The following is an 18,312-nucleotide window of genomic DNA, read 5'->3' as shown; positions in this document are numbered from 1 at the left end:
CATTGACGTCATGCTCTTCATTGAAGTTAAATCAATAGGAACAAACGACTTACATATCTATGGTTGCTACACATACATCATAGGTTTTGATAATAAATTTAAGGACAGTCAACCATCCCAATATTCGCAATCATAATCATAAATGCGTATTTTATCTTACTTGCTCACAAATATACACACGTATGGTGTTACGATAAAATTTTACACTTCTACTGTTCTCGTGAAATTTACAAATTGGTTACCTAATGAAATTACTGCAGTACATTACAACAATAAACAATTAATAGAGCTAAACAATGGAGTAAACTTCCTTATTTACTTTGCCCTGCCTTATGGGCGAGTCGAAATTGTAAGTGCAAGCACCATGACACACGCCATTGTGCACGAAACTGTGTCAGATAGGTACGCAAGAGAAGGATTCAGAGTCACTGAAGAGCCCAATTCCTTTTATTATAACAACGCAGATTCATTAAAGAAAGGAATAGAATGAAACTTTCTTTCAGTGAAATTTCAGGCCATAGGTATCCCACAAAACCAAATGAGCTGTCTATGGGTCGAGAGTTTTCGGATATATTCAAAGGTTTGTCTATACACATTACAGATCCATCTGTATTTGTCTCAATCTCCGTAGAATTAGATATGGACTAGTCTATATTGTACTATAAGTCCTTGATAAAATCCAAACGAAAGGGAATAAATCCTAAAACCTGTTATCCGAGTGGCAATCACATCAGACCATTTCTAGATTTCTGTATAAATTTATTGTTATTTGCTAGTCCTGCACAATCCGCCAGATTTTGCTCTGACAATTAAGGTATTGTTTGAATTTGTTTGTTATTTGTTACTATTGTTTCCTACTTTCCAATTTGCAAAATGGAGCTTGTTTTGGCTTTGTTGTACTACTTCACTCTGTAAATACTTTATTCTTTTCTGATTTAATTTTGTGGTACCGTGAACTGAATAAGACCTGGAAGGGTCCCTTAGGGCTCTTTCTCCATCTCCACCTATAGAAGTAACATCTCCTTGTTAATCTTAACTAACTTAACTAGCTTGAAATTAATTACCAGAAGTGAACTGATCTTGATAATTGTTATCTCGCAAACACCATGTAGTTAACATAAATAGCCATTTGGGCAGAACTGTATGTATAGTTGTTCAATGGCTGTATGAGGAAGACCGAGGACTGGAGCCCAAAAGAGAATGAAGAAGAAAATTTTAGTAGGCTGCTGCTGCACTGTAATTTTTAAATATTTTATAGATTTTTGATTGACAAGAACAGTTAAAATGCAGTTCCTTTGCCATACAATTTTAGTATTTCAAATCCTAATTTAAATAAAACGGTCGTTAATTTATTTTTATTTTAGACAATGCTTTCCGTTTAGGTAATATTCTTACATACTCAATAGTCAGTCAGTCATGCATAGCGCAATGATCGCGCATATGTAAATTAGACATTCCAATGGCCACAGTGTGATCAAGATCACTAATAAAATATCACCCTTGATATATTTTTGTTACTCTCAAAAAGCTTCAAATGCTTTTAAGTGTAGGTTAATTGGTAAAGTAATTATTATCGTTCATATCTAGGTATGTTGATTTTAACAATATCGTAACTAAAACTTATATGTGACTTTCTGCAATTTAAGGCAATGTCTTAAACGTGGCCTTGTTCTTGTTTAAGACTGTGAAAGATAATAATGAAGCCTGACAAATGGTCTAATAATCATAACGACAAAAAACTACAATTTCTAAACTATCTAACAATCATTCACTCGTGCTTACATCGTTTATTTGCTTATTTGCACTTCATCATCATCATCAGCCAATAATCATCCACTGCTGGACATAGGCCTCTCCCAAGGAGCGCCACAACACTCGGTCCTCGGCCTTCCTCATCCAACCACTACCCGCCACCCGCCTAAGGTCGTCAGTCCAGCGGGCAGGAGGGCGTCCCACGCTGCGTTTGCCTGTTCGTGGTCTCCACTCGAGAACTCGTCTACCCCAACGGTTATCGGTTCTTCGGCAGATATGACCAGCCCACTGCCACTTCAGCTTGCATATTTTGACAGCTATGTCGGTAACCTTAGTCCTCTGACGGATAACCTCATTTCTGATACGATCCATCAGAGAAACCCCAAGCATAGCTCTCTCCATAGCACGCTGAGCGACTTTAAATCGGTGGACCAGTCCTACCGTCAGTGTCCACGTCTCTGCACCATACGTCATCACTGGCAGGACGCACTGGTTGAAGACTTTTGTCTTCAGGCTCTGAGGAATGGCCGAGGAGAATATGTGACGAAGTTTCCCGAATGCAGCCCAACCCAGTTGGATGCGCCTTGCAGCCTCCTTGTCGAAGTTGCTTCTGCCTAGCCGAATAGTCTGCCCGAGGTAGACATATTCTTGCACAACTTCGATTGTTGCCTCACCAACGGCGACCGGCTCCGGTTTCATGTGAGCATTGTACATGACTTTCGTCTTGTCCAAGTTCATACCGAGGCCAACACGTCGGGAAGCAGCATTTAGGCCACTTAGCATCCAGCTGAGTTCCTGCAGAGATTCTGCCATAATAACTATATTACTATTTGCACTGTTGTTGTCTTATTTATTATATTAATGCGATGTAGGTCTTTAAAGTTACTTCATTTGGTATTTACACTTAACCAGTTTGTTAATGTGTTTTTATATTAATTATTATCTTTAGCGATCTCTTTGGTATTGCATTATTAGCAACAATTAATCAAGCATTAACAGTAACACCATCTACGTTGTAATTTGCGTCATTGACATTGATTGTCTTGTCGAGCGAGTAAATTATGTCTAAACGATTAGTTTCCCCTTAGCTAGGTGTTTAATTATTTAAATACATGGACATATGTGTACACAGGCTGGTGGTTCCTAGTCTGCAACATGCAGGAAGCTCGGTGCTCTCATTAGCATAGCACAGAACAACACGAACAATTGTCATGTAAACTGAAATGATAATTTTGTGAAAGTTTCCCACTGGATTTATGATTTAGACTTCCGTCACTTGATACTACGTACAACTATTGGTAATGATATCTGATCTAGTAAGAGAATAAAATATAACCTTAAATCAGAATTGAATTCATACATTCTTGTAATGTCCACAGTTTAGAAATATTTGACTAGGCCAGTAATTTGGGTTTTTGTAATATTCTAATAATATGTTAAATCGTAAACGACATTGCCGTAGTAAAGACAAAGGAATTCCATGCATTGTCTGTCATACAACACAAATCGCTTGTATAATCTTTATCTTCTCACGTCTTTTATAAAGGACTTTACATACGCAACCTTGACCGTACACGATGCTACATCCATGTTGTCTGCATTCAGTAACGACTAATTTATAAAGACCCTTTTAGAGTCGACGTCGTCATATAATTATCTCAAGGCTAGAGGTGGTGGGGTGGCTTCAACTGTAATGGTGCTGCATTGACTGTTAACAATGCCGTCCATAAATTATAAATGAGCAATCCTTCCACAGGCCACGGTGGTGATATTATGAAATGCAATCATGATATTCATCTTTGGAAAACAGTTCTTAGTCAGCGCGATGTCAAAACGATATTGATCAATCGTATCAACATTGATAAATCTATTTTTTCCCATAAGCCATTTATAAAAGCGAAAGACAATGTGAGTAAAAGGTAACAAACAATATCCGACGAAGACAATGTGGAAGTAAAAACATCTGTGACAGGTATGGAGCTGAGGGAAACTGATAGATCTCGAGAATCTCTCTTGGAAAAGCACATTCCGAAAGTTGATTCCATATCCAATCCGAGCACGCCAAATGATGACGCTCCATGAAAATCAAGTGATTTAATCAAACCGACGTAATGCCAAGTTATTAATATATGCAACCACTGCTATCAAAAAGAAAATTGGCCCGATTTCTAACTTAAATTGCTGCAGAGATTCGCTTTATTTGGAAAAAATAAGCGTGTAATAGCAGGCTCTCGCTAAACACGTTGAACAAATGTTAAATGGAGGTGTAATTATGAGAACCGTTTTTGAAGTATGATAACAATGGTACGATTACATAGTCTACTCCTTATTTGAGGCTGGTGAGGTCGTATTGCCGGTACGAATACATAAACGTGTAGTCATCATACGCACGCGAACTTTTTTAGCAGCCTGATGTCATGCGTGAAGTCTCCTGTTGGACACCGGTGCAACACCGTGCAACGCGGGCGCCAAGAACACTTCCTGTGTTCTATATCAGCGGCTGGTGCAACCTTCAGCAGCAACCTCACCGAGCCTGTCACTCAAGCGGAGCGTAGAGCCTAACTAGAACGGCGACCTCTCCCGTCAATGCACAAAATCTCACAAACATTTTGCAAGTCGGTTGCACAACTAACAACGCAGTCAAAATCGCCGATCAACTCGAACGTGGGATCAATTATTCACTTGCTCCAGTTTGATTTTTACTAGAAACTGTCAGATAATCGGAATCTGATCTAGTTTTTTACAATTAGCAGCTGCTCCGATCGTAAACTGTGCATTGTTAGCCGAACCGACTGGTGGCTGCAATTAATTTCGCACTGCATTTCTAGTTTGTCCATATCGAGACAATACCACTGCGGTCGGCGTTGTTCATAGACCCGATAGGCTGAATTCATTACTGCCGTGTCTAGTTGGAGATTTATTGCTTAATTGATAGTCTATCGCTCTAGATTCCCGCTGGTTTTCCTAAACCGGTTCATTCTCTGCAAAATCTGTATTGTTTATCTTCTCCCGTATTGCCAACTTTGTCGCAACAATCATATACACATCTACCGTCTCGAAAGAACAGTCTTTCCTCAGAGGTTTCCTTTTTAGCTCCGGGTTTATCTGAAATGGTATTTCTGGTCGCCCACGGGCCGCGGTGCGGTACGGCGGCGTGGGAGAGGGCCGGCCGAGCCTCGCCAGTCCGCCGGCGCGAGTTCACCCTGCGCCTGCGCAACCGAGCGCACGCCTCGACCCGCGACCGATAAAAAACAAGTGCTAAACGTGAAGCGGTACCGTGTTCAGTGTTGTTAGTTACCACTCTGTGTTGCCTGTTTATGTGATGGACTGTGATGCGGTTCGTGCTGTTGTGTGTCGCAACTGTTTTGTGACATAATGCGGATTGCGGACCAGCGCTGTAACGTGCTCGTACATGCCTATTGTGATCTCTTTGAGATAAACGCTAGAGTCAAACAGGAAATTTTCTTGAAATGAGTGCCTCAGTGCGACATTAGTTCGAAATCACGGCGGTCTATACTTTCATTTGCCAAGCTACCAACATTGTCGACAGGCGATATTGTGTTGTTTCAGTTTCTCGTTCAACGCTCCTAACAGACTTGTTATTAATATTTACAACTTTTTCTAGAATCAACACTTTATCTTTGGTCACGCTTCACCTAATCACTGTTAGCGTAACATTGAATTACATTCACTACACTTGCTAAGTTTTGTTCATAATATGATTAATTTTTACGATTGATTAATCTTCACTACCTATTTTTGGTAAATTACATAATGACCATTTGGGCAGTATCATCAATCACCACTGAGGTTTTATTTCTTATTTCTTGACCGTTCAACTAAACATACTATCATCCAAAGCCACAAAATCCATCAGACACGTGAGATTGATATCTGCAATTTATTTCTCAATCAAACTCTTTATATTATTTGCGATGTCTGCCTTCGTACATATATGGCCAGCCTCATCTAAACTTGTAAACTTTATTACTAACGTCATTAAGACGACAATTAAATGAGCAATCTAGATCCTTATACAGGTTTAGCAAGTTGTTCACAATCAGATCTATAAACCAAGACACACTGACTCTATGGTACCGATTCGCATCCGTAGTTCATGCGTTTAGCTTACTTATCTTGTCCCACTCTTGTTCCTACATGATAGGGACCATAACAGCAGTTTCGTTATCTACTTGTCTCAAGCCAGTGGTCTCTAACTAGCCGGAACCTTCAAATAGGAATTTGGAGTATTCGCCGTCGCCTACAGTACCGGTCTTGCTGTGTTTAGTTGCAACGGGAACTGCAACTTTGACTTTCTCACCAAATTGCTACTCTTTACTTAATGACTCGTTGTAGTTAATAATGTAGGTACAAGAAGAAGCGTTTAATGGATCAGTAACGACCATTTAAGTGCTTTGGTTTTTACCAAAACTTGCCATTGAAGCGCTATATTTCCGAGACATTCATTTTGTAACTTTTACTGAGTCACCTTCATCGGTTGACTGTGTGGTTCCAGTCATTGGCGCCAATATATTATAAATTAATTAATGCAAAAGAGTAGAAAAACATAATGAATGATTAGAGCATAATTCAATTACAATTGATCCGAGATACTTTCGCATATAGTTGAGAAAAGATTAGTTTTTGCTGACCGTCCCGCTAAGGATAATGAGTCTGGTCACGCTCCTCTCGGCTCAGATCGAACTATGCATCAGAGGAGGGTCCGCTATCGCCTTTAAACCGTAGAATGCATCACGCGAACACCGCACCGTGGCTTTCCAGAAACATTCGATGAAAACACCAGACAATACAGCACTGATGGAAACGATGATAAACAGAAAGCCAGTTGTGTTAAACTTTGTTGTGTGAATGGATGAATCGGCACTTCCGCATGACCATTTCCAATATGTTGTTATGCGTGGAACATTATATTCATGTTTCTGGTTTTGTTGAAAGGCTCGAATACTCAGTTATTGCATATACTTAATGGAGTTTTAGCGATTATTAAACACTGCACCATGTTTCTGCTACCATACATGGCAAGGTCTATTGTACTCCAGTTACAACAGTGGTATGGAACAGTTTTTTGCGAGCCCAATTATCCGAACGCATAAATTGATTGTTCTCCTTCCGCGGAACAGATTATGCTGGGCCGTCATTGTTTTGCAACTCGCAATGCTCTGATTGCAGCGCTTTGTACACAAACATTTGTATCATTCATATCACGCGGTTTGCAACACAATATCCATCTATGAACCCCTCGTACACAATATAAATTTTAACAATTTCAAATGAAATGATGGCTGTAATACCTCTACAAGCAATTACTCCTAACTACCTTAAGAAACATGACCGATGTTCTATTAGCTACTATTTCATTAATTTTACCCACGACCAATGTCAAATGGTCCATTAAAAATTGAATTAAGTCTGATACGATTCTGCTAGCACGGTTCAAGTAACATTGAAACGGATAAAAAACTAAAGTAAGTCGGTGCCTCCGCGCCGCGAATGGCAGCGGGCGACCCTGAGCCGGCTCTGCGTCAGCTGCCGACTTTATTATTTCTTTTTGCCGTAACTTGACCGTCGAGCGAGCGCGTAGCGATAAAGAAAACCTGTCAACAAAAATTGTGCGATTGCGTAAACAGCGCTGGTCACTTGAGCAACGGCTTGAACCGCTTTCGTTTGTCCAATGAATAGCATGCGGCACGAATAGACGCGATGCATCGGCGTTGCTCTCCGCGTGAGATTGCATTGTGTTACGTGAGAAGAAAGTGATGTGATGTGATAGTGAGTCGCGGTGCAGCAACAATGAAAAATGATCTCGGAGAAGTGCCCGGTGACCGGACCGCGGACCTTTCGCAGGAACTGCGGCGACCAAGGTGGTTTGGACCTCTGTGCTGGGCGGACTGAGCTCGCTGATACAAGCAAAAAGTTTAATAAATTGTTTCACTTTATCTCTATCAATGTTTGAATCAAAATTTCGCAGAAAATTGCACTTGAATCTTGATTTCATGTGCTTACTGTTCCTTCCTATTCCTTCAAGTCATAAGGATTTGAGAAAATTTAACTCATTTTATTCAAAAAATGTGCTAGCCAATATCATGATGAAACCATTTTAATTTGTATCAGCGAGCTTGTCATCATATAGTTCTACATCTATCTGAGGTTCTTCACCACCTTGACCTTCGGTATATTCTGCAGTGTTCATAACATCGGCATCGAGCGTCTACATCGGCACCAGCGCCAAGTCCCCCTACTACAGCGCCAACGACGATGTCATATCCAAAGAAGAGAGGAAGAAGGAAGAAGAAGATAACCTGAACATCATAGATCTTATAGAGAGCAACTGGCTCAATATTAGGACGATATTGAGGGATGGAGAGTTCGAAATACAAGATCTCATCGCCTTCATTGGTAAATATTTGTTGAAAACTTTGAGATATTACTAGAAATTTTTTATGCTAATTTAGATAGACAGATAGAATATTTTTTATTTGCACACAGACATTAAATAAACTTACTTACATAACTTAAATACTAACACATTTGTACAAAATGGCGGCCTTATCGCTTAAAGCGATTTCTTCATTTTCTAATTTACTCTAACTCTACATATAGTTTACTTACATAGATTCATATTTCGTTAACGAGTATTTTCATTTGTGTGAATATGTGGAACGTGTTTTTAATTTAGCAGGTGTTCGTATAACATTAATGAATAAGCGATAAGGATTAATTATTCACACATGCTTTCGGATTCTGCTAATATTCGTATGGCAACTTTGCAAATTCATTAGTGAGATTATATATTATAAATACAATACATATAGTCATAATCAAAATACATAGTCAATTTAATACATAATCATTTAACCAATCAAGTAACGGATATCCATCATACCATTACTGTATCCCGTAAAAGTGGTAATCTGCTTCATCTTTCAATTCCTCTAAGTATATAGTAAGGTTTTGCCACATAATTTCTGTGTAGGCAATAAATATCTAATCATGACTTTAGATATTTTTTCACAGCATCGAATAGATAAACTTGGATAACACGTAGATGACATGTTTTACGACATTGCCACTTTATGTTTTCCCTGACAGAGAATATCTATGTATAATTATATTTTTAATTAGAGTTTAAGACGTACACTACGAGATTGATTTATAGATATTACCTTGTTTGGGAAATATGGGTCCTTGATCAGTGATCAATTCTTCGTCATCATCGTTATCGACTGTCAACACAAATACAATACAATGAATCCTTGATTTGTCTCCACTAACCTCAGATCTACGACCATACTGCGCTTGCGCATTGCCCAACAATTTCAAAACCAACTTCAATTCACCACATAGGTACTTATCTATATTGTAGTCGTAATGGCAGCTCATTTATGTTATGACCCGGCCAACCGTGTTCGCCGGAGTGAAAACTGCAAATCACACGTCAATCCACTTGACTGGGACAAATAATCTGCGACTATTCTCGCTGATAGGCATCTCAGCGTTTGCTATAAACGGAATATGAATGCAGTGAAATCAATCCGTGTATCATACCCATACATATACAGCTTTTAAAAGGAAAGCAGTGTTACATGATCCATGCAGGAATGGTGTAGATTTTTTAGATACATTGTTTTGACATTGGTTTATTAGATGACCGTTTCGCATGAAAGTACCGTTTATATTATCCGGTAAAGTCAAGAAATAGCGTCAAAACCTACAGATACAGAGTATAAGAGTCGGTTTTCCATTTGATGATAGCCACTATTGCCCGTATAGCCTAATGCTATAAATTTTAATACAATGTAAGCTAGGAACATAAAGCTATGCAGATTGTAGAGACTGAATATGTTGAAACTATCTAAGATATGCATAATCCTTACATAATGTCGGCGGCATTTAAGCGAGGCCAAGCAGTAGAGCTAGGGACAAGATAACACGAACTGAATACAGCTATTTGAAGGAGATTACTAAAATATTCACAGCTGAATGTCACTGCCGATTTAGTTACTTAAAATTACTTAAATAATTAGCGAAACCTGTTATTTAACAAGCCTGTTCACTTATTAGAGCATCGACGAGTCGAATGGAGGTAATTTGAATCCTATGAAAACGCTATGACAACATAAAATATTTTAAAAATATACAAGCTTGTCTGAAATTTCTTGAAATATTGTCTATAAAAAAAATTGCTACATTAAATTCGTTTAGTTGAAATTTTTTAGCTAACTCAATCATGCTTTTATCTATTGACACAACCAATAGTTTTCTTCTTATACCTACATAGTGTTTACAAAAGCTATTGAATTGATTGGTAGAATTGCAACCATTGCCAACGTATTGCTAGATAGCTTCTCATATTATCTTTACAGCTCACAAAACCGACGGATCACTTAAACTGTCGCATTGAGATATTTTTTGGAGACACGAGTAGTATAGAAAACTAGTACCAACATCGGTCTGCCATGGTTAGTCTATCATTGAATCATGAACGCATTCTGATGAAGCAACCATCGACCCAACATGAGCCGATGCACTCACGAATTACGAAACCTTTAGCAGTCCATACCTTTACTGTTCACCATGCGAATTGTCCCCTAGCGAACCATTTCCTACCATTCAGCTTCAAACAAAAATCGTATCTATTTCAACAGTTTTAAGAGTTTTAGATAAGTGTAATGAACCTAAATTCAGGGTACTAAATCGGCAGGTGGTGGTCAAAGCTGGTTACGTAACAGCTCACCTTGACATTTATACATTCGTTATGCGTTTATTTTTAAACTCGTTATGCCTCGATGACATTGCAAGGCGGATTTTTGTGTGTGTTGATAATTTTTACTTAGAATGGGCTTGGTAGTTCGAGTTTTAGAGCCTATTTAGATTTGCAAGACTATGGTTTGTTGCCATGTTAGTTGTCTTTGTTGTTGGTATTTGTTATACAATTTTTATGTTTGTCTGTATTATTTATCTATCCTGAAAGTTGATGATGGTTATCCTACCAATTTTTCCTAGTGCTATTGGAGGTTTCAGATTTTGTGATAATAACATTGTATTACTATCATTACTTATTAGGGCAACAGAAGTTAACTGACTGCAGTACACACACATGGCTGCTTGCAAAAGCGATGCATCCGGTTCTTACGTTACAAGGATGTTGTAAAAGAGGGGTGAACAGTGTCCTACGATATTTCAATTCGAAGTATTGCTAATGTATTACTGTATTATTTTTATTGTATTCGGTTTCATCTTCATTCAATAATTGTGTACTTCTGGACACAGGCCTCTCACAAGGATTGCAATCTGATTATGTGTATTAAGACCTTGAATTTATCCAATCTCATTAACTAAGCTATGAGGTATTATAAAGTTCCTTATCTTAATTGTTTCGTGTTTTTATCGTCATCTCTATAATCCTAGCTTAGAGATCATGAGATCTGAGACCACAAAAAACCCTCACAATAGGGAGAATGATGTCACTGTTTGTACGTGTCACAGTTATACTGTTCTTAACTTGGTTATTTGAAGACCTACCTACCTACGCTTACTTCAAACTTTACAATACTGAACATGACTTTGAATTCTCGAGTAGAGACCACGAACAGGCCTATTAAAAGCTTACGCGAATGGTTTAATGATAGATGCTGAGTTGCACAAAGGAACTTTAAGCTAATGTCGACATTAATATCTAATCTATGTCAATCTCTTTCTGCCTGTATACTGTCAAAGCAAGGCAGCTTAAAGTTTCTTTCTGATAATGAGCAACTGCTGCCAACCACAATAGTTTCCCTTCCCGTATACCTCCTTGTCGTGCCCAGTGCCCACCTGTTGTAACAGTTCCATCTCCTGCCACCAGAGGGTGACAGCAGCGATTGGAAAACTGCCCTCCCTTACGTCATACCTGAGATTAATGTTTCACCCCACTTCCACCATCCACCCGCTTGTTAACCTGCTATAATAGTTCCATCTCCTGCCACCAGAGGGCGACAGCAGCGACTCGGGGCATCTGTATGAGTCGCTGGAGCCGGCGCCGGCGCCGCTCGACGACGACTTCGACTCGTTCGACAGCGACAGTGACTCGGATACTCAGCCGGAAAAGGTAAGAAACTGATTACTATTCGACCTTGAATTAAAATGCAAATCAATATACTTACATGCAGATTTCATAGTCATTGAGGCTTTGGAGCCCCTAGATCAGTGAAAAAACATCTGAATGGAAGTCTCTATTTAGATACATAAGAAATAATTATCATGATGCTTATTAATTTGATACTGCCGCTCCGCGTCCATCTCTCCTTACATTTTCCGATTGTGCCTTAAAATTTATTTTCTAAAAAAGTTAATCTCTATGTTCTAAAGTCCTGATGAAAAATGTATTTTTTGCAGCTTGATTTGTGTTCCTATGTTCTAATAAAACTGTCTTTTTTCCAGCCGGACGCGCAAACGCATTTACCCGCCAAGCACCTAGAAAGACTGCCAGAGCCACCTACTGTCAACACCTACACACTAACGAGCATAGCTAGCGCCGCCCAGCGGAAGATAAGGGCACTAAAGAGGAATCTCACGAAAAGATACACAGGTAATTTGATTTATTATTGATTTTAATATTTTTATTTTATCGCTACCAACGTTAAATACCGCATCGGCAACACTGGTAAAATGTTTTTTTTTTCATTATTAGATTTTAGATAATATACCTAGTATAATTATGTGTTATAAGTAATATATGTTGCCGTGCAAAATCTCAAAAATTCATTCGTTTGTTTAGAATTCGACATGTACGGCGTTACTTAATTTTATTCACATTGCAAAATATCAAAAGATATTCCGATACCGGGAATCGAACCCGAGCCTCCTGGGTGAGAGCCAGGTATCCTAGCCACTAGACCATATCGGATGTTGAAGAGACTTCTGAAATATACCGTCTAAAGTAGCGTCGGTTTATTTTTATACGCAGTAGTAGTAAAATCACCATTGACCTACTTCGGGCGATTTAGCGATAGTTTATCTGAACAGCGGCAGCGTATATTGCATTCATAAATCGGAACTATCTAGTTATGTAAAAAAAAACTCAGGGTTGCTGCTCAAAAAACTCGTTTTGCTGCGATTTTTATAAATAATATTTGCGTTTTTACCGATTTTTTTATTAATTCAGAATTTTATGTTAATGCTCATACGCACATTATGTAAAACTTAAACCTAATGATGAAAGCTTTGAAAATCAGCTATTCAAAACAATCTTAATTATAATCTTTAATGCTATTAGATAACAAGGACATATTTGATTAATTATATTTATGAGAAGTAATATTATAATAGGTAATACTTATGTTGTTTTTAAATTAATAAGTATACTTTTTTATTCTGTAACGAATATATTTTTTAATTAATAACTACCCGAACTTATTGCGCCCCCTAACCGATAATCCGCATCTAATCTAATCTCCTCAAGTACATCGTCCCAATTCTCACTATCTCATTCCATTTCAGTCGCCATCGACGGGATATCGCAGCCAAAAACACCTCCGCAGCTAAATCTCGACAACAAGACCAAAACCAAGTCTCCCATCTACGCAAACTGTGAGAAACCAGACATCCACGTCTACAGCAACATGACCTTTCACGACACCAAACCCGTTCTTAACAAGAGCGAGACTCCCCTGGCAAAAGTCAACGGGAACTTCAAGGAGGAATTAAAAACTGTCATCGGAGAAAAGAGGATTTATGGTGAAAGAAAAATAAGCGCCGAGAAAAAGGTCGGTAGCGATAAAAAAATATACGAGACGCCACCTCCTTTGCCTGCGAAAATTGCAGAAAAACCTACAACCCCGACAAGTGAAGGTGGTAAGAAGGATAATGGAACTCTGTCGAGGAAAGCGTACTTTTCGTTTAAGTCGCGTTTTAGAAGAGCGTCCTCTGTCGCTGTGGATATCAACACGGATGTGCCGAGTGCGTTGAAGATCACTAATTCTACCTTCTATTTGACTGACTCTATGGATGGGGATTCTGGATTTAGCAATTGGTAAGTGTTTCTCTGTGTTTAGAAATTTATTTGATCCCCTAAAGTACTCTTTATCGTATTTATTGGTCAGAACATAATATATTGTTAACAACAACATCAAAAATCTGCCTCTATCATGACTGGCCAGTCAGATTAACGAATTTTCTAAGAATTAATTTATGACTTACATTTGTTTTTATCTTAGTGCATTTTTTCAATAACATGATAAAAGTTATCTCTCCAATATATTGATTACTGTCATAACATCATCAATAACATTTAGCGACATAGTTTATAGCAGAGTCAGGTACACAATACCTACAAGCCTACAACCAACATTTACATCTTTCAAATATTTTCATTTAATTTACACTTATCTTTAGCTTTCACACTCCATACATTTACTTACCTACAATATGTATCATCATCACCAGCCACCGTTAAACAGCTCCACTGTAAGACATAGCCATATCCCCTTCTCTCTCTTTCCCAACCTTCCTCCTCTTCCCTTATTCAAATTCCCCAATACTAACCCCCGTCTTCCCTCAGCAGCGACTCCGCCGCGCTGGGCTCCACGGAGCACATGGAGTCCCCCCCTCGCCCCGCGCGCCGGCCGCGCCTCAGCGACTCCACGCCGTGCCTGCCGCTGGAGCGCCCCGCGCTGCCGCCGCCGCCGCCGCCCCCGCCCGCGGCTGTGCATGAAGGTAATATAGGACTCTAGTATCTAGTGGCTCTAGTGTCTGGTGGTTCTGGTATCTAGTAGCTCTAGTACCTAGTGTCTCTAGTAATTAGTGGCTCTAGGGATGGGTCCAGTGAGCAGAGACATTGACCGAAGACTATCAGGAGATATTGTCATATATGATTCATGTGACTTGACCAATACGCAGAAGGGACTTTTTAGGGCTCCTTCAATGTGAGAGAATTACATCTAAATAAAGCGACCCCATTTGTGCGCTATGTCGATACCTTTCGTTCATGAACACAAAAGCCACAGATGGCTACCATTTTGTTATTTTTCGCGAGAACAACTGCAATCAAATCTAGGTTAAAATTAGACTAACGATATACGAAAACGTAATACTTCAGTTGCTAGACTGATTTATGTTAAAATTAAAAAATATGCAGTTTCTCCCATGAATAGCCAAAAAGTCGAAGAATAATTAAATATGCAAAGCCAAATTGAAATCCTTTGAATTAACATTTAAATGTAGTCTGCACCATCTCGCTATAAAAGAGTTCAACGCATTAACAAGAACTTACATATTTTTATAGCATACATAAGCACATAACAAGTCGTAATTATGGTTTTACTTGCTCATGAAACATACATATTTATAAAAAAAAAAACATATGCAAGGAATTAATATCATTCTGTATATTATATGTCTTGTTTCAATGTAACAAAATAGTTAAGTATATTTGTGGATCACCGGGTTAGCCGCTACGCCGCCGGGTAGCTGTTACGTCTTGAAAGTGTCAGTAACAAAAGAAGTTTAAATTAATATTTCAGCTTTGTTTCAACAGCATGCTCCCACGGCTTTCATCTGCACATCAACATGTAGATTCATCTCATCTATGTCTATTAATTGCAGATTTAGAGTAGTTCTGAAATTAGATATTGCGAACTTATACTTACATGTTTTTGCCCCTAATAGAACAGATAGTTGCTATTAGCTTGACACGTTATGTTTTTTCATGGCCTTATTAAATGAAAACAGAAAATTCACTTCTAGTGCATTTTCTAATATGGAAACCTTTTAGATGGAAAGTACTTTGCTTAAATAAACGAAAGTTTGCTTAAAGTTTTATAAAAATCAATGACTTTTAGGCACTGTAAGCGTACTTTATCATTTGATTTCCTTATAAATCTTATAATGGTTGATTGGCTATAGAAGCATGATGTCTCCCACGGTGCTTATATGATTATTTGATTGCATGCTCATGACGTGACAGAGTGACTCGGTGTTCAAGGTACCACGTAGCATATTATTGACAGATTAATTGCTATAGCATGTCGGATTAATACTTGTGCACAGTTGGACAAAGATTCTTGTACTTACATAGGTCATTTTTTTTTAAATAATAAATATGACGGGCGTAGGCGGGTAGCCGGTAGTGGTTAGATGAGGAAGGCCGGGGACCGAGTGTTTTGGCGCTCCTTAGGAGAGGCCTATGTCCTGTTATGTGATTATTGGCTGATGATGATGATGATAAATATAATAAACTGGTATAAATTCCAAAAACAATATTGATCCTTCCTCTGCTTTTACAAGAGGATACCGTGTTTCTTATGAAAAATACCAACTGTTTACCTTCCACACTTGAGTACTTTTAAAAGGGGTCTATTAAAGTTGCAGCAATCAACTTAAACCACAGACAAGTCAATTATTTCCCTTAAGAGTAAACTTTGCGTAGACGTACATAGAGCAGACAGTACATTGTACAACAATGGCAGTGGGTTCAAAGAATCGCCTACGATTTCCACGTCAACTGAACTCAGTCATCATTCTGAGGTCACAGTAAGCGCACGCGCAATAAACAGTTTATTTTGTTTAACTGACGGTTATGTGTGTTTAACGGACAGTTAAGTTTGTTTAACTGTCAGTTGCGTGTAATTAGTAAGTGTTTAGATGTGTTTGTTGGATTTCGTGCATGTCTACTGTCATGGGGCGTAAGTTTAGTGTTGTTTTTTCATTTAACTTTGACTCCACTAATGCTTTTAGTGATAGCGAGTTATAAATGATGGTATTCATAATAGCAGCATTCAGAGCATATATAAACTTGTCTAACTACCTACAGAACTAAGCTATCTAATTTATCTTCTCAAAAGAAATCACAATTGCAAACGTTTATTCACGTCACAGTCACAGTAAAGAGACTTTCATCTCTGATACCTACAAAGCTTATTATCTCTAATAGGACTCACTGTAGTTATATTTTTCGTCCTCCTTACAAGTTCTAAAGTTAGGTCTAAGCTTAGGAAGACTCTCCAGTCGGGAGAGCCAGGTGTAGGTACTTAGACCCCCAAAGAGAAAAGAAGTTCTAAAGTTGAGCTATTCGAGCTTTTTTAGCTACGTTATTTATTCGGTTATAAAGAAGTTGGTCTTATAATGTTAGAATTATAAATTATGTAGACACTGAGGATAAAGTAACTGTTTTAATTCTATGAAGCCATTAAGTTGTGTAATATAAAGTACTCAGCTAGGCTGTAGTCATGGCCGCCCTTCGAGTGATTATAATCAGGACAATGTGCTTTGTTTTGTTTTTATAGTGTTTCATTATTTTAAAATTACAATGATATCACAGAAGTAGATATTATATAATACATTTACATGGAACTATTTTTGTCTGGTATTCATTCATCTGAAAGTCGATTGTTGTAATGTTCTAATACGAGTATGTACCTGTTAGTTATCTACCAGCGAGATTTGTTTTTAAAAGGTATTTATAAACAATCGTAGGTATGCTGTTTAACTTTAGCCTCCCAACATCTGCAATAACACAATGCAGCCATATCTCCTTTGCGGTCTGAAAGAAGGACAAAGATAACACACTTTCCCATTCATAATGTGATCTTTGAGCTACTTATACATTTATCCAACCCTAAACAACGACCACACTACAAAACACATAAGATTAAGTCGCAAGAGACTCAAAATATTAATCTCCAATCTCTTTCCCCCTCAGAGCTGAAGCGCCTGCTGCCGACCCTGTCTCGCAAGGAGAAGGGGCCCCGGACCAGGACATCATGGTATGCGGAGTGTGGAGACGAGACGCCTCCGTCGCAGCCCTCGCCGCGGCCCAGCACCACCTCTTGGTGAGTACTCTTGGTGTTTTATGTTCTCCTGGTAGTTTTTGGGGCTATCCGCCTACCGTGAGTATGGATTGAGTTAGGTCGGCCAGAAGGGCTAGTACGGCGCGCATTTAAGACGTGACAAGAGTTTTGCGTCCCGCTCACTCACATCGCGCAGCCGCAGCTTCAAAAGCGAGCGCGACGGAGAACTCTTGTCACGTCTTAATAGCGCCCTGTGCTACATGGCCTGGTAGTTCCCGATCAGCCTTGCACCATGGTGATTATAAACGTGGCTCTCTTGTTGTTTTATGTTGTTGGTAGTATTAAGAGCTCACCCCACGATATAGCTCTACCTATTTGAGGTGTAGCCATCGAAAAGAACTATTGGAACACGTCTTCTTGGTGACTCTTTCTCTCCTTGACGTCTGATACGTAGAGTAAAGTAGAGTTTTAGTGAAGACATAAGTAATATTTGAGGACCATACACAATCAATAAAGCAGTATAGAATCTGTGCGCGGTGTACTGTCAGTACTGTGTGCATATTAAATTTGTACTCCTCCTATGATAATAATTATTCTCATCCTTAAATTACTCAGGTCGTGTGACGTAAAGCCTTAGAGAATACAACCCGCGCCTCATCCACTTTTAACCTTAGCCCTTTGCTTATAAAATCCTTTTTAGATAATTTAAGTTGCACCGAACCAACGCAATTCCAGCTTAACTGGTAACTCTTACATGCGAAGGTATAAGGAAGGT

General features: G+C 38.8%; 1 protein-coding gene and 1 non-coding gene across 8 annotated transcripts in view; one reads left to right on the top strand and one right to left on the bottom strand.

Moving 5' to 3' along the window:
- The window catches only part of LOC105383149, a 96,502-nt gene that overhangs the window by 66,914 nt on the left and 11,276 nt on the right, over positions 1-18,312 (top strand). For 6 of the 7 annotated variants that reach the window (XM_048623608.1, XM_048623607.1, XM_048623609.1 and 3 more), the window contains 5 exons: positions 11,742-11,860; positions 12,193-12,340; positions 13,252-13,783; positions 14,312-14,466; positions 17,450-17,579. In XM_048623608.1, coding sequence (XP_048479565.1) covers positions 11,742-11,860; positions 12,193-12,340; positions 13,252-13,783; positions 14,312-14,466; positions 17,450-17,579 — 1,084 coding nt within the window. The remainder of the gene's footprint in view (positions 1-11,741; positions 11,861-12,192; positions 12,341-13,251; positions 13,784-14,311; positions 14,467-17,449; positions 17,580-18,312) is intronic. The other variant, XM_048623611.1, reaches the window with a different exon arrangement.
- Trnae-cuc lies at positions 12,587-12,658 on the bottom strand. Its single transcript has one exon. It is a non-coding gene; the product is annotated as a tRNA-Glu (tRNA).

The sequence above is a fragment of the Plutella xylostella genome, chromosome 10 (genome assembly GCF_932276165.1).
Source record: "Plutella xylostella chromosome 10, ilPluXylo3.1, whole genome shotgun sequence".
NCBI lineage: Eukaryota > Metazoa > Arthropoda > Insecta > Lepidoptera > Plutellidae > Plutella > Plutella xylostella.
This window is presented reverse-complemented; position numbering and strand designations above follow the sequence as displayed.